Source organism: Opisthocomus hoazin, chromosome 6 (assembly GCF_030867145.1).
Source record: "Opisthocomus hoazin isolate bOpiHoa1 chromosome 6, bOpiHoa1.hap1, whole genome shotgun sequence".
Lineage (NCBI taxonomy): Eukaryota > Metazoa > Chordata > Aves > Opisthocomiformes > Opisthocomidae > Opisthocomus > Opisthocomus hoazin.
Window position 1 is genome coordinate 65241001 of NC_134419.1, and position 24152 is coordinate 65265152.

Below are 24152 nucleotides of genomic sequence, written 5' to 3' on the forward strand. Positions count from 1 at the left end.
CCAGGATCCAGCCAGCCCACCCCGAGGCCACGCAGCTCTTGGGGGTCCCAGCTGCATCCCGGGGATCTGCTGCGGGGACAAGGGACGGGCAGCAGGCAGGACCCGCGCTGGGGAGCTGCCAGGCTCAGGTTTCTCCAGGCTTTTCCAGAGCAAATTCCTCCCGAGAACAAACCCGTCAGCAAATTCTTGGGGAAACGGTTGCAGCTGCGAGCAGGGGCGACGAGGGGCTCTCGGCCGGCCCCGAGGAGCAGCGGCCGGGTGGCGAGGGATGCTCCGGTCCCCAGGCTGCCGCGGTGTCCCTGGCCCGTCCCCAGGAGCCGCGGCTCGGCGGGGCTGGATGCGGCCCCTTCTCCCGCACGAACCCCTCCGCTGGCGCTGGGCTTTTTCCCCCAGCCTCGTCCAAGAGCAGCCCGCATAACCCAGCCCCCGGCCGCTCACACGGCCGTGACAACTTTGACACCTCGGGGACGGGTGAGCGCGGTTCCCACCGCCCCGAGACGTGCCGGCCTCCCCCCCCAACCCGCAATCCCTGCCACCCCCGGCACCGCCTGAGGGGAGGAGGCGGCAGAGAGGTGCAGGCAGGGGTGCGGGGAGGCGGGCGGGCGGGCAGGGGTGCGGGCGGGGGGGGTGGTGTGCGGGGCAGCAGCCTGCGGGGTCTCTGCTGCCACCTCCAGGACGCTGCTGGCCTCGTCCCTGTCCCCCTGTCGTGACACCGTACCTGGGGTCTGCAGATCCCGGAGCAATGCGTGGCCACCTCAGAAACACCCCCCCTCCATCTCCCTGCACCCCAAAACAAGCCCCCCCCCCCCCCCCATGAGCCCACCCTGGGGACCCCCACAGCAACGCAGTTTTCTGGGGGGAGCTTGGGGACCCTCCCGGGGCTTGGGGACCCCCTGCTCAGCCTGCCCTGGGTGCACGGGGCTGCATAGCCCCCCAGACGGGGTGGGTACTCCGGAGTGTGCTGCCATCTCGGTGGCACCGCGCCCTGTGCCCGCTGTCCGCCCTGCCACCCTCCCTTTCCCCAACCTCCAGCAGTGCCGGGGGACTGGGACGCAGCCGGGGAAGGTGACCCAGCACCCCCTGCCACCAGGGACGGGTGCTGGGGAGGGGGAGCCTGCCCGCCCCCCCTAGCAAAAGGCTGCCTATTTCCAGGCATCATTAAAGAGCAATTAGCTGGAAATTAAGCTGAGAACAAGTATTGATTAGCTCATTAAGGCTGGGGGAGCCGGCTGTGGTGGTAGGAATTGCTGCCGCTCACCCTCATTATGGGCAAGGTTAAAGCTTGTGGTCGGGCAGCTCATTAAAAATGCTGGGGACCAATCGATGTCCCCAGCCCAGCACCGCCCAGCACCCCCAGCACCCCTGGGGACACGAGCCGCTGCCTTTCAGGGACCGGCCTGTGACCTCCGGGATGAGCCAGCTCTGGAAGGGACCGAGCATCCTTGCTCCCTCGCATCCACTGCAGTCACCGAGTCCGCGGGCTGCCCACGGCGCTGCCAGCTCCGGCAGAGAACGGCCAGCGTGGTTCGTTTGCAGGGCAGCACCCCAGACCTGCTCCCCATCAAGAGCTGAGTTTGTCAGGTCTCAGCCTAGCAGTGCCAGCTTGTGCAGGTGGGGGACTGACCAAAGGGGATCTGAGGGATGGGATGAAAGCAGCTGGAAACATGGGGACAGGTGAAAGACACCCAGTGGCTCTGTGCAGCCGAGAGCTGCCATGCCACCCTGCCCTGCACCCCAGCTCCACAGCTCTGGGGCACTTGGGGTGAGCCCAGGCCCTGCCATTCCACCAGACCCAGCCACCCTGACCCCCTGTACCTCCAGTCCCCTGTCCCCTCCAGTGTCCCTCCCATGCCCGTCTCTGCCTCTTGCCGCCACCAGCAGCTCAGGGCCAGCTCCCAGATGGTGCGTGCACAGAGGGTGTCCCTGCACAGGCTGGTGGTGTGGGGAGGGGGATAGGTGTCATGATTATTTTTGTTTTCTTTGCACTGTCCTGGAAATATATTGTATTCTCAGCTAATCCCGTTCAATTACATCACAATAAAACACATAATAAAAACGTAATTCATTTTTCCCGAGCGCTCCATCTCCCTGTGTCTTGGCAAGCTATTAAAAATTTGTCTTCATTTTTCTGGCAAGAGCCTTGTACCTTTTCATCTTTAATTTATGAGAGCAGAATAGCTACTGACAAGCCCTTATTGCGCGGCGAGGGGCTGCATTATTTATAAGCCGCCAATGGCTGGCTCAGGGGAGATATTTGCAATATGCCAGGGCTGGCAGAAGGAGGGGGACAGATCCCTGATGCGCCTGTCCCAATCTGCTCCCCCACCCTGGGTAGCACCCACCCAGGGTGCAGGTGTTCTCCAGGCTGCCCCCGGGGGGTAAGCACTCCCGCCCAGCCTCTGCCAGCCTCTGCCTGCCGGGCAAGCCATGGCACAAGGTGGCTCTGGGCTGCCTGGCCCTTCTCTCGCCAGCTGCTGCATCTGTGTATCTTCAGCTTCACAGTGACTCTCGCTGCTCCGTCCTGGCTCGGCGCAGGGGCTCTGCGGAGCGCGGTTGCCTCCATCCCTCCTCTCCCTGGACAGACATCCTTTGGTCCTTCTGACTGCCCTGCCCTGTGGGTGACACAGCCGCCACCTGCAAGGCTTGCCAGGGTCCCATGACGGCAGCGACGTGCTCTCTGACAGCCGCGCATCGAGAGCAGGATAAAAATATCCTCGGTGGAGAGGCAGGCACAGGCCCGGGGATGGAAGCAGAGCGTTCTGCCAGAGGGGGTAGAAGCACTGACAGAGCCAGGGGGACGCTCCGGCCTCTCCAAACCAGCGGCATCCAAGGCAGCAGCTCAGCAGAGCCCTCTGAGCGGTGGCGAGGTGCAAAGCCGACTGTGCTAAAAAAAGCCCTCCTGACAGCTGGATGAGCTTAACCACCTGCCAAGTCAGCCGGAGCCACCGCGAAGGCAGCGGGCTGGGAAATGGGAGCAGATCCCAGCCCCGGGGCCGGGGGGGGGCACAGGGGCACCCTGGTAGCCGACCTGCCCGTCCCTCCCGCTCCCATCTTCACCCCGATGGCAGATCCTTTCCACCTTATACAAATTCGCAAGCAACGTGTTTTGCTTTGCTTTTGTATAAACAACCTGCCTTTATTATTTGGTATATATAGGTACATTGCATGTATATCAAAAATAACTAGAGGATAAACCACGGTGCACTTAAAGCTATTTGAGAAGGTCCACCTGAAAGCCGGCACTCCAGGAGGGGGTAGAGTGGCCCCTGGGGGGGAGCCCAGCCCTGAACAGAGATGACATTAAAACGAGAATGAAAAAACAGGGACTTTCTGCTGCGATTAAAATGTGCCATTTGCTCTGGGGATGGAATGAGCAGAAAGCCAGATTAAATCCCCGCAGCAGCCCAGAGAACAGAGGGTGAGCTGAAAGTGCACGCCCGGGCTGGGAGAGGCTCCCCCCCCCCGCAGCTTCAAGCCACTGTGTGCGCTTGAAATCACTCACCCCTGTTTTTTTTTGGGGGGGGGGGGAAGTTTTGCTCTTCAGAAGCCACTCTGCCATCCCCAGGGGCCAGCCACCAAATCGCCGGGGAACACGGGTGCCCAGCGCCATGAGGGATGAGAGCAGTTACTGGGTGCAGAGGGGTTCAACCCTCAAACGCCATGATTGTCCGCTGCCTCCTAAAGCCGGGGAGCACCCTCTTCTTCCCCACCCCACATCCCCGCTCACAAGGTCCCCGGTGCCACTGCCCATGCACCCCTGTGCACTGCACACAGCTACGGGCACACGCAGGGTGACCACGGGAGAAACGCGGGAGGATGCCAGCCAGGAGGTCCCCAGCGTGGCGCTGAGCCCAGGGACGGGGTTTGGCACGGCGCGGTGCCGTGCCGTGGGCATCCCGGGAAGCAGGGCTGAGCACCTGGGACCTACAGACATGGGACAGCCAAGGGGAAGTGGCGGCAGCCCCGAAGGGATCCGAGGGGCAAAGCTCAGCGATGCGCTGGCCCGGCGGCTCCGCAGGACGCGTCTTGGCCGCCCCGGGCCCCCCGTTCAGAGTCCTTTGTTGAAGTAGACGGTCTCCAGCTGTGGGTCTTTCTCCCGGATCCGAGCTTGGACTTCGGGCTCCAGGCGGCTCACGGGCATCGAGCTGCCGAGGGGACACAGGCGCAGGGGATGGAAAGGGGTCAGCCGCTGGGAGCCCCAGGTTGGGAAATCACCCGCTGCCACCCCTTCCCCACCCGCACCCCATGGGGATGATGTCTCCGTGGCCCAGCGCATGTGTGTGCGCACAGGGACACGCGTGTGCACACACAGTTTCGGGCCGCTGATCGCTCAAAGGAGCCAAATGATCTCTTGGGAGTCAGAGAGCACAAGAAGCCCATGCACCCCATGCCTGCACCCCACGCCCTGCCCCACAGGAGCCGCATCTGCAGGCAAGGTGCCCATTCTTTACCTTTTCTGCGGGAAGAGTGCGCAGCACAGCGGGGTCGCAAACACCAAGCTGCAAGGGAAAGACACGGAGAGGAGAAGCTGGGCTGCATAAATCACCTGCTCCCACCTGTGGCCTGACCCCTGCAGCCAGGAGGTAGCCCAGAGCCGTGCTGGGCACTCAGCCAGGGAAGGGGTAAGGAGATGCCCTCTCCAAGCTCTAGACCCTGCATTCGGCTCCTGAAGTGGGGCAAAGCCTGTCCCCATCAGCGGGGGGGAACAGTGATGCTGATCAGGAGCCCAGTGGAGGCTGGAGAGCCATCAAGATGGAGAAATACACCTCTCAGCCCCAGGACCTCACACCCCATCCCATCTGCTTGGGGTGACAACAGCCCAGCTGAACTCCGGCATCGCTCCGAGGAGCTCTGGGGCGGCTCTCACCCGCCCTGCCAAGCAGACCCCCCAGCAGCACTGCCCCCCACCCGCGGGCTGGCGATGCCCATCTGCGGAGGGTGACTTACCAGAGTCCCACCAGGCCGACCTGCAGGGGAGCGTTGAGGTACGGGTAACGCTGCAGGGGACAGGGAGAGACTGCAGTCAGTGGGGCGGAAGAGGCGGGAAGGCATCTGTTCCCCGACGGGGTGCCAGCACTGTGACAAGTTAGGTGGGGGTCCCCCTGCCCACCCTCCCCTCCTGGGACCAGCAGTACCTTCAGGAAAGCTCTCTTCTCCAGGGCGTTCATGATCACCGGGGGGATGGCTGGGGCAGAAGGGAAGGAGATGAGCTCCCAGTGCTCACAGCCCGCCGCCAGCCGTGGGACCCCATCCCATGCTGCCAGGGACTGGCTGCAGCCCCTGGACGCGGGTGGAGGAGGGGACACTCACCCATGGCCGGGGCTGCCATGCCGATGCGGGACACCACCACCTGGCAAATGGCCTTCTGGGCTGCGGCTGTGGATTCGCCCAGGCGGTTCCCGTTCTCATCTGTGACGGGGATCCCCAGCTTGAGCTCTCTGCAGGGAGAGCGGGGGTGAGGGGGGCCCCAGGGCACGCAGTGGGGGGATCAAGGGGGACAGGGCAGGGACACAGCACAGGGGCAGATCTCCAAGGGAGGCTGGTGTCCTATATTCCCCACCCACTGCCTGAGTAATAGTTGGGCGGGTCTCAGTTGGACTCACACTTGAGGGGGTCTTGGGCAGGGCTAGACAGAAGTTCAAAGCGGGCATTAACCATTAATCCCTTGGGATTCAATGGGGTGCCTGTACCCTCAAACCAACCCCCCGGGGCAAGGGGTGCCAGCAGGGCCAAGAAGGAAGCCCTGCAAGCCCAGGGCACTGCTCCCCGCATCCCCCACCAGTGCCTGGTGAACTCCAACGCGAGCCCGAGCACCCCTTCCCAGCCCAGGGGCTCACCTCTGCCGCATCAGCGGGATGTTGATGCAGTTGGCAGCAGCCACGGCCGCGAAGGGCACGTAGCGGCTGATGATGGCTGGCAAGTGCTGGGGGGGTGCAAACAGGGAGTACGTCACGCAGAGAGGGGCTGGGGGCAGTGCTGCCTGTCCCCACGTCTGCCACCGCCCCCCTACAAGACCCCGGGGTGTCACAGCCCCACCGGGGAAAACCGTTCCCTCCTCCCCTGCAACGCCCAGCCAGTGAAAGCTGCACAGCTCAGGGAGGTCCGGGGGGTCCCACATCCCCTCCCAGCCCTGGAGGGAGGCCAAGTGGTGAAAGAAGCCTGGAGAGATCCAGCTGGGGATGGAGCGGGGCCGGAGGGATAGGTCATCTCCGGAGCCACCGCTGGGGAGAGGGGCTGCCTTGTGTGGTTGCCCCCAGGCAACCCCGTTCCTCCATTTTCTCCCCTGCCCCAGGTGATGAGGAGCTCAGGGAGACCCCGTGGGGAGGGTCCAGATGCCCCGGGCAGTGATGGCCAAGGGCCACCTTACCTTGGTGAACGATTTGAGCCCCAGTGCTGTGACAACTGCCCCCGTGGTCGCACTCACATAGGCCGTCCCCAGCTGGCTGCAAGAGCAGGAGGGGACACTGATGAGCCAGGGTCCCCCCCCACCCCCCCAAAGGAAGGGAGAGCATGACCTTCAATAGCAGCAGGACACCTGGGTTCCTCTGCCAGCTCCACCACCAACCTTGACAGCCCCACAGGTGTCCAACTCTGGCTGCGCCAGGTCCCCACCATCCCATCTCACAACCCCTCCACTATTCGAGAAGCTATTTTTGGGTGCCCTGGGGACCCGGTCAGAGGGATGCTTACCTGGGGGTGATGGGCGCATCCCCGCTGCGGTTGGTGTAGTTGACAATGGCGTTGAAGGATTGGTTGACCCACTGCCAGAACAGCACGGCCGGCGTGGTCCTACCAGAGAGAGAACGGTGCTGGTGGCACCACGGGATGCCACCCATGCTCCTATGGCATGGGCGCACTGCAGGGTGCGGGACACGCGTCCTCTCCTGGCCCTGGGGTGAGGAGGGGACAGCTACCTGTAGAAGGTCAGCATGCAACCGGTGATGGTCATGTTCATGGGGACCTGGGCGGACATGCGCCCTATGAGGAGCATCTTCTCGCCCGTGTCAGGGTGGAAAGCTGAGTCGTAGATGTACTTCGCCCGCCAAAGCTGGTCCTCTGTCAGCCCCGGGGGCACCATGCCTGCCCTGCCAGGTAAGGGTAGCACCCGTTGGGAGACCCTCTGCCAACACCCGTGCCCTGCCTAGTCCCCCACCCCATTCGGGGCAGCTGGGAGACGTGCTGGAGACCAGCCAGGCAATCTGGGGGGCTGGCTTCGGGCGGGGGGGGGCAGCACCGCTTGGGTGGCCGTACCCTGCCCAGGAGCGGTGCTGGGGGTACAGCCCCCCAATACCTGTAGCCCTCCACAACCCGGCGAGCCTCCTCCAGCGTGGCCCCCGAGAGCAGCAGGTTTCGGGGGTCGGTCACCATGAAGAAGTGCTTGGCCCGGCCCTGGAAGGTGCTCTGGTCCCAGCGGGGCTCCCGGATGTTGATGGTGGCAGGGAGGGATGGTGGCATCTTCTGGGGGGGGTTAAGCGGGATGTGGTGCCCGTGTTCCTCCTCCCCCCCCCCCGCCCCCCGCAGCTCTGCTGGGGCAGCACTGGAGCTCCCCCAGCCCGGGGGGACACGGGTGGGGGACACGGACCCCCCAGCCCACCCAGCAGACAGGGCAGCTCCCGGGCGGGGTGACCCCACCACCGCACCCCCCTCACCCTGCAACCTGCCCGTGGGGAGCCCCCCGACCCGGCCCGCACCACCCACCAGGCGTGGTTATGGACCCCCCACCCCGGCAGGGCAACCCAGCCACGGTGGGGGCACCGGGACCCGCCGCCTCGGGGCTAGCGCTGCCGCCGGTCACGGGGGGGGGGGGGGGGGGGGGGGGGGGGGGCAGGGGAGGGGCACGGAAGGCGGAACATCCCCCCCCGCCCCGGGAAGGCACCAAAACCCACGGCGCGGCCCCGTTCCCACGCCCGCCCTTCCCCGGGCCGAGCATTCATCACCCCGCGGGTGACCCCCCCCATAACGACCCGAGCTGGGGGCGTCCCGTTCCCCCCCCCCCACTCACGGCTTCCCGGGCAGCGCCAGCCGCCGCCGCCCCGCTCCCGCCCGGCGCGCTGACGTCCGGCCTCGTCACGGGGGGGCGGCCCCACGGCGGGGGGAGACGCGCGGCACCGCGCGGGGGGCGGCGGGGGCCGCGCGGGTCCGGGCCGGCTGCGGGGGCGGGGGGGGGCGGTACGTGCCGAGCCGCACGCGGCGTCTGCCCCCCCCCCCGACAGCGCGCGTGGGTGGGGGCGCGTGTCCGTGCCCGCGCGCGCGCGTTCCCGTCGGTCGCGCCGGCGCGAGTGCATGTGAGCGCGCGCAGCGGCGGCGGCGGCGCGCGCGCCGGGGCGTGGACACGCATGCCGTGGTCGTGCGCGTGCATGGGGTGCGTGTGCGTGTGGGTGCGCGTGCCCACACCGGCCGTGCCCCCCCCGCGCCCCCGGGGCGCTGCCCCGCTGGCAGCGGCCGGACCCCCCCGCCCCGGGCCCCGGGCCCGCCGCCCGGCCGCGGCCCCCCCGCCGCGCATCACCTGAAACCGCCGCGGTGTCGGGTTCGCGCTGGCGGCGCCGGGCCCCGCCGGGGGGTCACGGCCGGCGCGGGGCGGAGGCGGTGCCCCCCGGGGAGGGGGATGACAACACCCCACCCCCCCCCCGGTGTGGCCCCGGGATGCCCCGCGCTAAGGGCGGGGCTCGGGCGGGGGAGAAGGGACGCGCCCCCCCGAGCCCCCCGTGGCTGTGGCGGGGGGACGAGCGCAGGGCTCCCCCCCCCAGCCACAACCCCGCTCTTGATTGACAGCGCCCGCGCCCGATGGCCGCGCCGGTCCCGCAGGGGCGGCCAATCCCCGCGCGGGCGGGGGGGCGGGAGGCGGCACCGCCCCCCCCCGCCCCCCCCGGCCTCTCCATCCCCCCCGCGCTGCCGGGTGTCTCTTTCGCAGGTGGCACCATGGGGACAGGTGAGGAGGGCACGGGGCGGGGGGCAGGGGCGGCGGGGGGGGGGGGTCCCCAACGCCACTTTGAGGGGGGGGCGGCGGGGAGGGACACACCGTGGGGGGCTGGCAGACGGCGGGGACACCGGCGCGTCCCCCCGGCCGGGGCCATCACTTATTTATTGAGGTCAGGCTGGGGCGAGCGGGGGACGAAGCGGGTGGGGGTGGGGGGGAGCCGTGGTGGTAGCGTTTCACCCACGCCTGGAAAATCCCCGCGGGAACTGCCCCGGGGGGCAGCGGGCCCGTCCCCTGCCCCACGGCAGCTCCCGGCGGTGTAAACCCGGCGGGGCTCCGGGGAGGGTGGGCGACGCTCTCCCCCCTCTCCTGCTGCAAAGCCTCCCCGGGAGGGGCCGAGGGGGGTCAGGTCCCGTTCGGGCTGAGGTCCCCGTGTCCCCTTCCCAGAGTGACGCTGCCAGGCAAAGCCCCTTCGCGCCCTGGCGTCCTCCCCCCGGGGCAGAGCAGCCCCCACGGTGGTACCCAGGACCCTGCGGCAGTTTGGCCCCCCGGGTGCTATAGGAGGGGAGGGGGACAGGGCTGGAAGGGGGGGTTTCACGAAGCTCCTTGTCCCCCCAGGCTGTGCCACTGCACCCAGGACCCGTCCTGCCAGCACCCAGCACCCGCGCCAGCCGGCCCCGCCATCGCGCTGCTAAGGGGGAGCCGGTGCCTGAGCCCGGGCATGAGCCGCTGGACTATGCCATGTCCCCCCCCGGCCGGCGGGCAGCCCCAGCCCCGTGAGGACGCGGCCAGCGCCGAGCCGGACGCCGGGACGCTGGGGTGCCCAGCGCAGGCATGGCGCAGGGCTGGGACACGTCGCTGCCGGGGATGACGGCGGGCAGCCGGTCGCGGAGCTCCAGCAGCGAGGCCAGCCTGGCCCCCCGCTGCCTGCTCAGCAAGCAGAGCCGCCTGCTCAACGGGGCCGTCCGGGTCGGCCGCGCCGCCTCGCCCATGGGCCGCGTCATCCTCATCAACACCCCCATCGAAGGTGCGTGGGGTGCCCTCCTGTCCCCCTGCCCACCCGCACGGCCGGCGGCCACTGGGTGCCTGGGTTCCCCGGGTCTGGGGGCAGGGAGGGTTGTCCTGGGACTGGGGACGTCCCCAGCAAGACAGACACCCCTCCCGCTGCTCGCACCCAGCCCGGGTGACACATCCCATCCCCTGTCCCCACAGCCAACAGCAACGAGAGCGACATCATCAATGCCATCACGGTGGAGAAGAGCGCGGACGGCAAGCTGGGCTTCAGCGTCCGTGGTGGCTCCGAGCATGGCCTGGGCATCTTCGTCAGCAAGGTGGAGGAGGGCAGCGCTGCCGGTAAGTGGGACGGGGCCAGGGATGCCTGTGGGGACAGACACGTGCCAGCAAGACCCTCTTGGGAAGCTCCCAGTAGCACGGTGCCACAGCGGCAATGCCACCCTTCATGGTGGCAAGCCACCATTTGCCTCTGGCCGTGGGGTTTTCAGTCTGCCCATGGAAAAGGGCTGGGGACGGGAGTGAGCAGCCCCATGCCAATGCCTCTGAGCTCCATCCCCAAGCCGCAGCGAGGTGACAAGTGCCCCGTGCCTGCCACAGCCCCAGTGCGATTGCCAGGCATGCCCACCTCTGTTCCCGTGGGGTTTGGATCAGGTTGGGGACACCCTTAGGGAGGGGACACCAAGCAAGGGCACTGCTGGTGGGTCAGGTGCCCAGCTGAGCCGTGTGCCCCTCGCAGAACAGGCTGGGCTCTGTGTTGGTGACAAGATCACGGAGGTGAACAGCGTGAGCCTGGAGAACATCACCATGAGCAGTGCCGTCAAAGTCCTCACTGGCAACAACCGCCTCCGCATGGTGGTCCGGCGGATGGGCCGCGTGCCGGGCATCAAATTCTCCAAGGAGAAGACGGCGTGGTGAGCAGGGCATCCCTCACGTAGGCATCCCAAAGCCCAGCTCCATGGAGGGCATGGTGGGGAGGCTTGGTGGGGGATCCTGGGGAGCAGGGAAGATCCCAGAGCTGGGGGACACCCAGGGTGGGGGGGCATTGGAGGTCTCTGATGAAGCTGGGGAGAACCTAGGGTGGGACATGGGGTGGGATAGGAAGGTCTGGAGCTGGCAGGGTGGGTGCAAGCCCAGTCCTCACCATCCCCCATCCCCATCGCTCTCCTCTGCTGGGTGACACCAATGGCCCCATCCTGCTGGAGGATGAGAGCCGGACCCCCGAGCCTCTTCCCCCCCCAGCACTGTGCCCGTGCTCCAGGGTGGACGTGGTGAACAGGCGCCTGGTGGTGGAGAAAAGCGGCTCAACGCCATCAGAGAGCGGCTCCGAGGACGGGCTGCGGCGCATCGTCCACCTCTACACCACCTCTGACGACTACTGCCTGGGCTTCAACATCCGCGGCGGCAGGGAGTTCGGCCTCGGCATCTACGTCTCCAAGTATGGCTGCCCCGGGGAGCATGAGGGGGACATGGCACGCTGATCCCCGCTGTGCCCACGCTGGAGCTCGGCACCCTCTCCCTGGCTGAGCCCCCCCACCCTCGTAACCTCCCACCCACCGTGACTGTGGGCATCACCACCCTGAGTGCTGGGGCACGGGGCCACCCGGGTGGAGGTGTGGGGCAGGAGCAGGGCTCCGGCGAGGACTTGGCCCCATCCTGCCCCCCTCCTGCTGCCCTAGGGTGGACCCCGGGGGGCTGGCGGAGCAGAATGGCATTCGGGTGGGAGACCAAGTCCTTGCAGCCAATGGAGTCAAGTTCGAAGACATAAGCCATAGCAAGGCAGTGGAGGTGCTCAAAGGGCAGACCCACATCATGCTAACCATCAAGGTACCCGCACCAGGCCCCACGGGACCCCCGGGTGAGGCGGGGGGGGGCTCAGCGTGTCCCTGCACTGGCACTGCCCCAGCTCGGCCTGGCGCCCGTGGGGCTGGTGTGGCCACGGGCTGGTTGGGTTTCAGGCAGGTGGGAGCGGGGAGGGGGGGATGCATTATTCATGGCTGGCACTGGATCGGGTTCTCCCAGGGCGGCCGGCGCGCGCTGACCCCCATGTCCTCTCCCCCTGTGCCTAGGAGACGGGCCGGTTCCCTGCCTACAAGGAGATGGTGGCCGAGTACTGCTGGCTCAGTCGCTGTAAGGGCAGTGCCATGCGGGTACCAGCAGGGACACTGGGCTGGGACCCCTATGCAGGGGACGTCTGGCCCCGGTGGGGAGGGGGAAGGTCCTCGTGCTGTGGAGTCCCACAGCCTTGGAGGGGTATGACGCTCCCTGTGCCATGGTCAGCATCCCTGCGGTTCTCATGGGCTTGCGAGGTCCCACCTGTCCCCCATCCCTGGAGGAGACATGATGAGCCCCATGCCATGGCCAGAAGCCCTGTGGTCCTGCAGGGTCCTACATGTCCCCATCCTTGGAGGGGGAGGTGAAGACCCCTATGCAATGGCCAGCAGCCCGTTGGTCCCTATGACCCTGTGGGACCCCACACGTCCCTTGTAGGGGATGTGATGTGACCGCCAGCAGCCCTGCAGTCCCCATGGCCCTATGGGTCCCCACATGTCCCCTGTCCTCAGCGGGGATGCAGAGCTCCCCGTGGCCCCATCCCAGCTCGTCATGTCACCCCATGTCTCTGTTGCACCTTTGCAGTGACCAACGGGCAGCTGCAGCAGCTGTCTCAGGCCTCGGAGACCAGCTCCTCCATCTCCTCTTACTCCTCGGGGCCGGCGCCAGGGGCGGTGAACGGGCTGGGGACGGCCACGCTGGGGCCCCCCGCCCGCACCGTGGATGTGGCCATCTCCACGGAGGACGGGCCGCGGTGGAGCTGGGCACGGGAGCGTGCCGAGCGGGCCATGCAGACTGAGCCGGCTGCTGAGGGGCTGCCGGAGATGCAGCGCACGGTGCGGCCCCCCGAGCTGCTGCGGGACACGGCCATCCGGGGCCAGGGTGCCCACGAGCCCCCCGGCACCCACCCACGCCGGACCTTCACCCACTCGCCCAAGACGGCGCTGCTGCTGGCGCTGAGCCGGCCCCGGCAGCCCATCACGCGCTCCCAGAGTGACCTCACCGTCGCCGGTAGGCACCGGGGCATGGGGTGCCCCTCCAACCCTGCACCCCCAGCCCTGGGTGTCCCATAGCTAAGCCTCTGCCCCAGGTGGAGCCTGTCCCCCGCTCTGGTATCCTGTAGCCCCTGACCCACACCAATACCTCGCCCCCGCTCCTGGGCATGCTATAGCCAAGTCCCTGGTCCCCACCCCATAGGGACCCCTGGCCCCCACTCCTGGGCAACCCGTAGCCCTGCATAGCCCCAGTCCTGTCCTCGGGGTTTGCAGGGCACCCCAAAGCCCAGCCCCACAGCCCCTGGAGACCCCCTGCGCCCCACAGCAGGTCTCTCTTCCAGTCAGTGCTGCCCAGTAGACACCCCTCCCCCACCCAGTTTCCCAGCCCAGGTCCCTTCACAGCCCCCAAATACCATTTGGGGTGCTGTCCCCTGGCCCCTTCACTCCAACACTCCCCCCCGGCTCTTTTGTCCCCAGAGGAGAAGCGGAAGAAGGAGAAGCCAGAGGTACAAGAGACACGGGGGGCCCCCCCGGGGCTGCACCGCTCCAAGACCCTCGTCAACCTCTTCTTCAAGGGGGCCCGTGCCACCAGCCAGAGCTGGGCCCCCCCTAGCCAGGAGCCCCCCGCTTCCGACCACCGGGCACGCGCCAAGTCCCCAGGGCGCTCTGATGGGGACAGAGGTACTGAGCTGGGGGAACAGGGCACAGAGGGACCCGACCTGGGACCAGTCCTACCTTCTGTGGGCACCATGGCCCCATTGTGGCATCCCTGGCATGGGGGGGGGGTATGGGGAGAGGGTCCCCAGGCATGCAATTTTGGCGATGGGCAGCGAGGCCGCTGCCCCCCACCCCCCGCCCCGGGGGCTCACGTTTCTCCATCTCCCTTGCAGTAGGTGCTGTGCAGAAGTTTGTCATCCGGAGCCTGAAGCGGGGTAACGGGGATGCCCGTGTGCCTAGGGCAGGGGGAGCGGAGGCGGGGGGGGGGGGGGGGCTACAGGGCAGGCTCTGCATGCGCCTGTCCCCGTGCTGCATGTGTCTGTCTGACTGCAGTGTGGATCAAACTGGGGGGGGGGGGGCGTGGGGGAGGTTGTGGGGTGCCTGGAGCGGTCCCTGCTCCGCTGGCCACCCCTCCTTGCTGTGCCCCCCCACAGAGAAGAGCCGGCGTGGCAGCATCCTGGGCCCCGCGGGCATCGCCGCCCTGCAGCCCAGCAGCAGCGACGCCGAGGCCCGGCTCCCGCACATCCAGGACACGGCCGCACGTCTCCTCAGCCCCGACGAGGTGACGGCTGTGCTCCGCCACTGCTCCCGGGTACGGCACCGCGGGCTGGGTGCGGGCAGGGCAGCGTGGCATCCTGGGGCACCGCAGCCAGAGCTACGTGCCCGCATTAAGCTCTGGGGGGTAAACTGAGGCACGGGGGGGGGGGATGGGCACCCGTCTGCTGACACCCCTCCTGCACCTGCAGTACCTGCACGAGGGCAGCGTGGAGGACTTGGTGCAGCCACTGCTGGCCATCCTGGACCGGCCTGAGAAAGTCCTGCTGCTGCGGGACGTGAGGTGGGTGGTGCCGGAGGATACCCCGGGGTACCCCAACACCATCCAGCTGGTGGGACAGACCCAGAGCCCCACACATGTGCTCCATCGCAGAGGTGGCCACAACCTCCCCCCTCCACCCCTTTGCCCTGACAGGAGCGTGGTGGCCCCCACGGACCTGGGTCGGTTTGACAGCATGGTGATGCCCCTGGAGCTGGAAGCCTTTGATGCCCTGAAGAGCCGCTCAGGTAGAGCCTGGACCCCCCCAGGGACCCTGGCCCAGGCAGCAACGGACAGGGGTGGGCACGGCTCATGGCGGTGACCAGTGGCTCTCCCTGCAGTGCGCTCGCCTGCCCTCCGCCCAGCCCACCACGACGTCCCCCCCAAGAGACACCTCATCACACCAGTGCCTGGTGAGTGCCACCCCACGGGGTCTGCCTGGCCCCCGGGCTGCCCCGTGGCAGGGGGAACACCAGGAAGGGGGGGGGGGGGGGGGGGGGGGCAGGGTGGACGGGGTATGGGGCCATTTTGGGGGAGGTGAATGGGGGCTGTGATGCTTGGGTGCAGGGTGTCTCAGGGAAGAGGGGGGTCTGGTGCCCCTGGGAGCTGGGAGGTCCTGGAGTAGCAGAATCTGTGGACACTGGGTGCCAGGGGGTCTTGGGGAGGAGGACCTGGAGTCTCTGGAGAGAGCTGGGGTGTCTGGGGTGTCCCTGGGGGTCAGAGGTCCTAGGAAGGGGAACCAGGGTGCCTGGGCATCCGTGGAGGAGGAAGATCTGCGGCCCTTGGTGCCAAGAGAGTCTCTGGGTGGTGGGGGTCCCCAGAGAGTGGGGCTTTGAGGTCCTGGGGGAATCCCTGGGTGGTGGGGGTCCCCAGAGAGCAGTGCTGTGGGGTTCTGCGGGGGATCCCTGAGCCCCTCTCATTGCAGACTACCGGGGTGGGTTCCTGCTGAAGCCGGCGGGAGCCCCGGAGCCGGAGGAAGCTGGGGGGCTGCAGGCGAGCCCAGCCCGGCCACGAGCCTCCCCCAGCCCCCACCGGCTTCACCCCCGCACCTACACCCCGCTCCCCGACGTGCCAGTGGATGCCTACGCCTGCGCCAGCTGCCCCCCGCCTGCCGCCAGCCCCCAGCCCCCCAACTGGCTGCTGACCGAGCCCCCCCGGCGCGAGGGGCGCGGGCGCTCGCGCAGCCCCCGGCCCACCTGGCACAAGGAGCCCCCCGGGCCGGTGCCCGACGGAGGGGCCAACGTGCTGGGGAAGCCCCGGCGGGCACGGCCCCCCCTTGCACCCCTCGTTGGGGGGGCAGGGGGTGAGGCGGGGGCTGGGGCAGCCACCAATGGCCCTAGGGATGCTGGCAGGGAGGAAGAGGAGGAGCAGGAGTACCAGCTGCTCACCGTCACCCTCTCCAAGCTGAAGCACTCACTGGGTGGGTGGCATGTTGGTGGGACCACAGGGGTGGGGGGGGGATGGGGGGGGAATCCTTCCTCCTGGCACCAGCATCACTGGGATGGGTGGGAACCACCTTGGCAAGGGGCACCCCATTTAGGGGACAGGGGGCAAAACCCCGAGCACTGCCCCTACCTACCCACCCCTCCAAAACTAGATGGGGAGAAAAGCTGCCGCTGCCCCGTGCCCGCGTCCCTACCAAAACGGGGCAGGACAGAGGCGCGGCTGCCCAGGGCAGGGGGGGGCTGTGCCCAGGAGTGGGTGGGGGGGTCCCATCCTACCCAGGTGTGAGGGTCCTGTGGCTCCGTCGTAGGGATCAGCATCTCTGGTGGCATCGAGTCGAGGGCACAGCCAGTGGTGAAGATCGAGAAGATCTTCCCTGGGGGAGCCGCCTTCCTCAGCGGAGTCCTCAAGGTACGGGGGGGACATCCCCATCCCACAGCGCTGCTGTGTGCTGGCAGCCCCCTGGCACCCCAAAAGCGGCTGCCCTTCACCCTGCTGCCTTCTCTTGCCGGGGGGTCAGGCTGGGCAGGAGCTGGTGTCCGTGGACGGGGAGAGCCTGCAGAACGTCACCCACCAGCGGGCCGTGGACATCATCCGCCAGGCCTACCGCAACAAAGCCAAGGAGCCCATGGAGCTGGTGGTGCGGGTGGTCGGAACCCCCCCAGAGTGACGCTGCACCCCCCCCCTTCGAGGAGCTGTCCCGAGGAGCCGGGTGGCTCATTCCTGCACCGAGCTGTGGCCAGCCTCAGCACAGGCACGGAGGAGCTGCCCGCAGCACGACCTGAGGCAGGGGCAACGCTGCGAGGTGGGAGGGGGACGGGCAGCCCCCAACCCTGCTCTGGACAGACGGACACAGCCCTGAAAAACACACAGCCGGGGGCCTGTTTTTAATGGGCGTTTCCGGGTGTTACACGGGCGAGGCGGGCGCTGGGAATGGGACGCGACCAAAATAAAGTACAAAAATCCCCCACCTCCCTGAGCTGGGGGCAATGAAGCCAGAGCTGGGCACAGCCAGGCTTTTCCTTTGGTTTGACCTCCCCGGGTGCCCAGCTGGGCCCCCCACCTCTGCCCACCCCGAGGATGTCCCCAGCTGGCACCCCAGCCCCACACCCCTCTCCCCTGGCAGGGTGGGCATCACAGGGGCACGGGCCAGGGTTTTGGGGGGGGGGGTGGCAGAAACACAGAGATGCCAGCGGCAAGGGCATGGGAAAGGCACTGAGGGCAAGCTGCCCCACGGCAGGGGTGAGGGGGGGCACAGACAGGTGGAGCGTGAGCTGGCAGAGGGTGATAAGTTTTGGTAGGTCCTATAAAAATAGAGTTATTTAAAATGGCACAGAAACGAATCCCCTGACAAACACATGGGGGGCAGGGGGGAGGCCGGCACGGGCACATGCCAGCCCCTCTGGAAGGGGCTGTGTGACAGTGCTGGCAGTGACAAGAGGGAGGGGACAAGTCAGTCCTCCCCCTGCCCAAGGTGACCCTGGTCGAAGCCAGCGCCGCTAATCCCCCGGGCGCTAAGAGGATCAACGGGAACCAGCTCTGGGCGGCCCCGAGGACGGGGTTCGGCATCCCCCCCCTGTGGTGGGTGCCGACGCACCCTCGCCCCAACACCTCGATGCCGGGGGGAGAGCAGGGATCCCCCACAGCTCCACTGCTCCCAAAATCCACGGGGCCAGAGGCTTCCCCCACCCTCCGAGCACAGGGTGAGGGCAGGCAGCGTCTTAGATCTCGGTGGCCGTGATCTCCTCGAAGGACGGGTCGGGGCCGGGGGGGTCGCAAGGCTCGGGCAGGGGGTCCTCGCCCTGGAGCCGGAGATGCTGGAGCCGCTGCTCGAGCCGCCGGTTGCGGCGGTACATCTGGATGTAGCTGTACTGGAGCTGCTTCTGGTAGCGGATGACCCGCTCCTTCTCGCCCTGCCACATGCCGCGCTCCTGCTCGAAGGCGTCCCGCTGCTCCTGCCCGCGCCGCCGCTCCGTGGCCAACTCCGCCCGCAGCCGCTCCAGCTGCCGCCGCAGCCCCGCGCCACCCTGGGGCTCCTCGCCAGGCTGCGAGCATCCCTCGCCGGGCGGTGGGCATCCCTCCCCGGGCGGCGGGCATTGCCCGCGAGCGGCTTCCCGCAGCCCGGCTGCCTCCTGCTCGAGCCGCCCGGCTTTGGCGCGGAAGAGGTCGGCCTCGCTCTTGCGGCGCTGCAGTTCGTTGGCACAGACCTCCAGCTCCAGTGCCTTGAGCCGGGCGGCCTCCTGCAGCCCCTGTGCCCGCCGCTCGCCCGCCTGCAGCTGCACCCGCGCCTCCCGCAGCTGCGCCCGCAGCCCCAGCAGCTCCGTGCCCCGCTGCGACAGCTCCGACTGCGCCTCCTTCAGCTGCCGCTTCAGCAGCGAGATCTCCCCCGACTTCTGGCACACCTGCGGGGACGGCAGGGCTCAGTTGCCAGCCGGGACCACCAACCGGCCCCCCAGATCCCTGCGGCCAGAGATGCACCCTGCCACGACTCACCTCCCACTGGGTCTCCTCCAGCCGGGGTGCCAGCTCGGCGCGCTCGCGCTGGAAGGAGGCGCAGCGCCGTTCCAGCAGCTCCCGCTCCTGCAGCAGCTGGGCCAAGTCCTCCTGCAGCTGCTGCTTCTCCTGCTGCAGCTGCAGCACCTGGAGCTGCAGGGCCTGCTGCCCTCGCTGCGATGCCTGCCGCGCCTGGGCCGCGCGCCGCTGCCGCAGCCCCTCCAGCTCCTGCTCGCAGCGACGCTGCTTCTCCTCGTACACCTTGGGGGGGAAACACACACGTGGGGGGGGCGGCAAGGCACCCCCTGCCATTTCTGCTGCTCACTTGTGCCCCCCAAACAGGAGTGCAGTGTAGTCGTGCCCCATGTCGCTCGGCGCGCTGCTCTCCCCACGTCAGCACCCCCAGAGTCTATAGGGCTCCCCCAGCCCCACCACCAGCTCCCTCCAAGAGAGAGCACCCCAAGATGAGGCACACCAGTCTGTACAACTTCCCCCCCCACCAGACAACACGAGGGTCCCCCAGGACCACCCACGAGAGGGGAAAATCCCCATTTCCATACGCATCCCCATACAAGTTCCCCAAATGGGCTTCCCTACCCCCAACCAGGGGGTCACCCACGCAAGGTGCCCCAAGGAGGGGGACGGGGATGGGACAGGGGGACACACCAGGGTCGTACCTGGCAGATGGCCACCTCGCTCTCGTCCAGGCTGTCACGCAGGAGCCGCAGCTCAGCCTCCCTCTCCCGCAGCTTGTCCTCCAGCTCCCGCACCAGCATGGCCTCCTCGCCAGGCAGGGGCGAGCGCCCACAGGAACCGCTCTCCGAGGAGGGCCGGCCCCGGCCGCTCAGCGAGCCCGTGCTCTTGCTGGAGGACGAGCGTCCGCTGTCCGAGTTGGAGGGGCGGCAGCCCCCCGGGGGGTCGGCGGGACCGTGGGGGGTGGCCGGCAGTGCGCCCGCCTCGGGGTGCTGGCTGCACCCCGTGCTGTAGGTGGGCAGGCTGGAGAGGGAGTTGCGCCCCGAGTCCGAGAGGGTGCTGGTGCGGCAGCTCAGGGAGCCGGACTTCTCGGCACCCAGCAAGTGGGTGAGGCTCACCTGGCTCTCCGAGAGCCCTGGGCGCACACCCGGCTGGGCGCTCCGCAGCTTGGGCACCACCGGCTTGAAGGCCATGGGGCGGATCAGGGTCTTCTCCATGTTCTGCCAGGGGAAGAGGGGAGAGTGGGGAGGCTGGGGGGGACCCGAGGGGCTGCGCCCAGCCCCGACGCCATCGCACAGGAAAGGAGGCAAGGGCTGGTTGCTGTCCACTCCATCCCCCATCCATAGGGTGCCCAGGTGGGCTACCACACGCACCCCTGGCACAAAGGAGGGGACACCAAAGGCACAGAGACCACTACATTCCCAGGGACACCAAAACCGTGGCCACGTGGCCCCAGTTCACACGCCCACTGACAGCCCCAGCGTGGCACGGGGAGCAAAGCCTAGATCCCAGCACCCACCCACCCTGCTGCCGCCCCCTCCTCACCTCCTCCAGCTTGCCGGAGACGGGGACGAGCTTGGGGGGCGGCCCTCGGAGGTGGCCGCTCGGGGCTCGGTCATCACGGGGCTCGTCGGAGTCGCTGCAGGGGCTGGCGGGAGAGGAGGCGTCGAGCCAGTCGCCGCAGAAGCCCCGGTTGGCATAGGCGTTGGCGCCGTCGGGCACAGCCGCGTGGGGCTCCTCGGGGGACGGCGGGTCCCGGGGGGTGGCCCGGAGCAGCCCCTCCTGCTTGCGGAAGGAGGCGGCGGGGGGTCCCCCGTCGCAGGGCTGGCCGGCGCGGTCGTGGCGGGGCCGGCCGGGCAGGAGGCTGCCCACGCTGCCCATGGCGGTGGGGGGCGAGTGGGCAGCGGCGCGGAGCTGCGCAGCCCCCTCAGCGGCGGTCTCGAGGGGCACCGGCAGCGTCTGCACGATGGCCATGGCGGGGGGTCCCGCGGCGGGCAGGAGCGCGCGGGCAGCCTGCAGGCAAGGGAGACGGGGTGTCAGAGCAGCGTGCACCGCCGGCCAAGCCCCGCCGGCTGCCAGCATCCCGGGGGGGACACGAGGGCACCCCTGAACCCCCGCCTGCCATCCCCGATCTCGTGCGCGTGGGTCAGCCCCAGGGGAAGCGGGCAGAAGGAGATGCCAAACGAACCAGGATAAAAACCGGGATTACCCAGGGGGGGTTGGCACCAGCACCCCCCATGCCGGGGTGCCAGGGGCTGTGGGGTGCCAGCGGCACCGTGGGGCAGCAGTGATGTGGTCCTGCCCCCCACCATGCCCCAGTGTGACCCCTCCCCACGGGAAGCGTGCCAGGGCTGGAGGGAGGCGAATCCCAAGAGGTCTGTGGAGAAGGGGTCTCTGGAGTGGGATGCAGCGTCCTCCGGAGAGCCACCAGCCCCTGCCCATCTGCTCACCAGACCCCTGCCGCCGGGGTGCTGGGCAGGGGGGCTCTCCCCAGACCCACCACCGGGGTGGGGGGGGGCTGCACCACGCAGCCCCCTCTGCTACCGGGGGACCAGGCAGGTGGGTTGGAGCCCTCGTGGAGCAGTGCAGGGCAGGGGGGTCTACCCCAGGCACCCCCCGACCAACCCTGTACCCCTCCACTGAGGGGGCAGCTGCCGGGCAGGAGGGTGGTCCAGGGTGTGGGCACCGGGCTCTTCCCCAGTCCCAACACACGGGTGCCCCTCGTTCCTTCCTGGCCCCCCCACTCCAGCTTGGGGTGCCCTGCCACTGCCTGCCCCACTGCAGCCCCCCCCGCCCCAACCCACGCCATACACCCGCGTGACATGAGGCAGCCGACGGGCCGGATCCGTCCCCCGCTGCCTGATCGCATCTCGCACACGGCTGCAGCTGGCACAGGGCGCGGGTGGGGGGGGGCCGCTGCCCGCACGGTCTCGCCCGCCAAGCTGTCACCTGAAATCAATCCGCCTGCCAGCGCTGGGCGGGGGACGAGCAGCGGAGAGATGCCAGCAAGCCAGCCCCCCGCCTCCGGCACAGCCCCCACCACCAGCACGTGCCGTCCCCAGGCACTGTGACACCCCCGGGTGCGGAGGTGGGTGAACCCCCGCCCCTGCACCCCATCACCCCAGCTCACCTCGCCAGCTGCTGCCCATCCGTCCGGTCCGCTCGGGCCCCCGCACCGCGAACACGGCTCCGCTGGCCCCTGAAGTGAGAAGGAGAAAGAGGAGGGGGTCAGGGTGCCTAACGGTAGCAGGGGTCCCTGCGCCCCCCGGAGTCCCCCCCGCCCAAGTGCCCCGGCCGGCAGGGCCGGGGCAGGCAGTGCTAGCGTGGCACAGGGGGTGGCAGGGGGTCTTGGCGGTGGGGATGCTGCTCCCAGCGCCCAGGAAGGGCTGCAGCCACCCCGGGAGGGGAGGTGGGGACGACGGAGCCCCGTGGGGACCGATGCTGCCGCAGACAGCAGGGATCAGGCACCAGGCAGGGACATGGCGGGCCCTGTCCCAAAGGGACATCTCTGTCCCCCCCAGCTGCACCCCAGCCCAGCGACCCCCCCACCCCTCCGGGACGTGTGGGTCTGGGGGAGCCCCTGGGGACAGCTGGGTCCCCATGGAAGGGACGCTGCCACGGCTGGGGCCGAACGCTCGGCAGCCGGGCCAGGAGGTGGTGGGCATGGACTCCATCTTCTCCCTCCCGCAGACCCCCACAGCCCGCCGAGAGGATCCCACGGCCACCCAAGGAGAACAAGCGCCTGGGGGGCGGGGGGGCAGCCCCCCGGCTGGCCGCCAGCACCCTGTGGAACCTCCCTCCAGCCGCCCCAGTAAAACCAGTCAGCAACTGGGGTGGCGTCACCGCCAGCTGCTCCGGCTGGAGCACAGCGAAGCCAGATCCCACCGTTCCGACCCCAAAACAGCAAGGAAAGGCTCGGCCCCCGCTCAGCCAGAGCCTCACCCTGAGCTGCTGGGTGCTTCGGGCCCCTGGGGACCCCCGCACCTCGGCAGCGGCTCCTGGCCCTCCCAGGGCAGGGGGCAGCGGTCCCTCCTCCCTCCCCACGCAGCCGGCCCGTGGGGGGTGGACACCCTGCCATGCCTAGCTGTTTCCCCGCCTTTACCCCCCCACTCCCCGAGGCTACCTGGGTGGTGCTGCCTCCCTGTCCCCCCCCACCCCACTCAGCCCCACAGCACCCAGCCTGCCCCACGCTGCGTCCACCATGCCTGACCCCACGGCTCCCCGAAGTGCCCCATGGCACCCCCCGGCCCACGCTGCCACACGGCTCCCCCACAGCGCCCTAAAACACCCCTGAAAGTTCCCCATGACACCCCCAGAGTGCCCCACGACACTCCTAAAGTGCCCCGCAGACCCTCCGGGCTTCTGCTGCCCCACAGCTCCCCTAAAGCGCCCCTAACCCCCCCCCCAAAGTGTCCCACAGAGCTGCTGGGCCTCTGCTGCCCCACAGCTCCCCAAAAGTGCCCCCAAAGTGCTCCAAAACACCCCCAAAGTGCCCCACGGGGCCCCTGGCCCTGCACTGCCCCACAGCTCCCCTAAAGCCCCCCAGAAGTGCCCTGTGACCCCCTAAAGTGCCCCATGGAGACCCTGGGCATCTGCATCCCCAGGGCACCCCCAAAGCGCCCCTGAAACACCCCCAAATAGCCCCACGGCGCCCCGGGGCCCCCGCTGCCCCCCCCGCCCCCCACAGAGGGCCCCGGACCCCCTCCGAAGCGGCCTCCGGGGGCCCGGGCGCCCCCAACGCCCCAAGCACCGGCAGCTCCCCCGAAGCACCCCCAAACCCCGCCCTGGAGAGCCCTCCGGGCTCCCCGCGCCCCGGCCGCCCCCCGACTCGTCCCCAGGGCCGCCACAGCCCCCCCGGCCCCGCGGGACCCCCGGCCCCGGCCCCCGCACTCACCGCGGCCCCGCTGCCGCCCTCCCGCGCCGCGCCGCGCCCCGCCGCCCCGCCCCGCGCCAGGACACGCCCCCCCTCCGCAAGCCCCGCCTCTCAAAGCAACGAGTTCCCCGTCTGGCTCCGCCCCCTCTCGGCGAGGCCACGCCCCCGGGCCGGGGGGGCCGCGGGGTGCGTGAGGCAGACTGGGGGGGGTGGGGAGCGCAGCTCAGCCCCAGTCACGTCGATTCCGGGGGATTCCCGGGTTGGGGGGGGGGGCACCAGCCAAGCCCCCCACCTCCGGGCTCCTCATCCCCCAGAGCAGCCCCAGACCCGCGGGGTGCGGGTCATCCCCCCCCCCTCAGCTGTGTGAGGAACCCCCTCTGCTGCCCCCCCCCATGGGATGTTGCCGCTCCCGGCTCTCCAGGACCCTCAAACTGAGGGAAAACAAGAGAAAAAAGCCCCCCCCCCCCACCTCCTCACAGCCGGGGAATCCATGGGCACCCAGGCCCACACCACCCACCCCACGGGGTCCGGTATAGCCCAGGGTCCGTGTGCCCCCCCAGGTGAGCTCAGTCGCAACCCTCGCAGCCCCGAGGAGGGACGGGCGGGAGATGGGGGTCCCGCGCCTTCCCACAGCCCCACGACAGCGCCCACCCCGGGCTAGTCTGGGGGGAAAGGGGGCCAGGGAGCTGGAGGGGGGACACCCGCAGCCCCCCCCCCCGCTTACCTCCACCTCCCTGGGACCCTCCTCTGCCATGCCCCCGGTCCTGGCCCCGCAGGGCCCACACCTGCACCAACAGCACCCAGGGGTGCTCCCCGTAGAGCCAATGCACCCCGGAAACCCGGGGCGGGGTGCGTGCCGCCCGC

The 24152-nt window shown here is 68.9% G+C and overlaps 3 protein-coding genes across 7 annotated transcripts; 1 reads left to right on the forward strand and 2 right to left on the reverse strand.

Moving 5' to 3' along the window:
* Positions 1–3958: 3958 nt before the first annotated feature.
* SFXN3 (sideroflexin 3) lies at positions 3959–8777 on the reverse strand. Of its 4 annotated transcripts, none has more exons than XM_075423618.1 (11): positions 8507–8777; positions 7292–7455; positions 6915–7085; positions 6691–6789; positions 6368–6443; positions 5838–5923; positions 5311–5438; positions 5136–5185; positions 4948–4997; positions 4452–4499; positions 3959–4145 (listed from the first exon to the last, which is right to left on the reverse strand). In XM_075423618.1, exons 2-11 carry the CDS (start codon positions 7453–7455, stop codon positions 4049–4051), a joined length of 969 nt encoding a protein of 322 aa, XP_075279733.1. In that variant the 5' UTR covers positions 8507–8777; the 3' UTR covers positions 3959–4048. The 4 variants fall into 4 exon arrangements, with proteins under 4 accessions (XP_075279733.1, XP_075279731.1, XP_075279732.1 ...); XM_075423616.1 differs by having other exon boundaries at positions 7292–7458; positions 8507–8776; XM_075423617.1 differs by lacking the exon at positions 8507–8777 and adding an exon at positions 8003–8081 and having other exon boundaries at positions 7292–7458.
* PDZD7 (PDZ domain containing 7) lies at positions 8512–16948 on the forward strand. Of its 2 annotated transcripts, none has more exons than XM_075423613.1 (17): positions 8512–8929; positions 9536–9944; positions 10130–10270; positions 10668–10842; positions 11190–11366; positions 11608–11755; positions 11998–12058; positions 12566–12991; positions 13453–13656; positions 13866–13907; positions 14127–14284; positions 14439–14530; positions 14663–14754; positions 14833–14919; positions 15432–15926; positions 16260–16360; positions 16470–16948. In XM_075423613.1, exons 2-17 carry the CDS (start codon positions 9752–9754, stop codon positions 16617–16619), a joined length of 2742 nt encoding a protein of 913 aa, XP_075279728.1. In that variant the 5' UTR covers positions 8512–8929; positions 9536–9751; the 3' UTR covers positions 16620–16948. The 2 variants fall into 2 exon arrangements, with proteins under 2 accessions (XP_075279728.1, XP_075279729.1); XM_075423614.1 differs by having other exon boundaries at positions 14848–14919.
* A 75-nt stretch (positions 16949–17023) lies between these two features.
* LZTS2 (leucine zipper tumor suppressor 2) lies at positions 17024–23326 on the reverse strand. Its single transcript, XM_075423615.1, has 6 exons — positions 23310–23326; positions 21546–21614; positions 19961–20428; positions 19120–19635; positions 18443–18703; positions 17024–18351 (listed from the first exon to the last, which is right to left on the reverse strand). Exons 3-6 carry the CDS (start codon positions 20387–20389, stop codon positions 17671–17673), a joined length of 1887 nt encoding a protein of 628 aa, XP_075279730.1. The 5' UTR covers positions 20390–20428; positions 21546–21614; positions 23310–23326; the 3' UTR covers positions 17024–17670.
* Between the last annotated feature and the right edge of the window lie 826 nt (positions 23327–24152).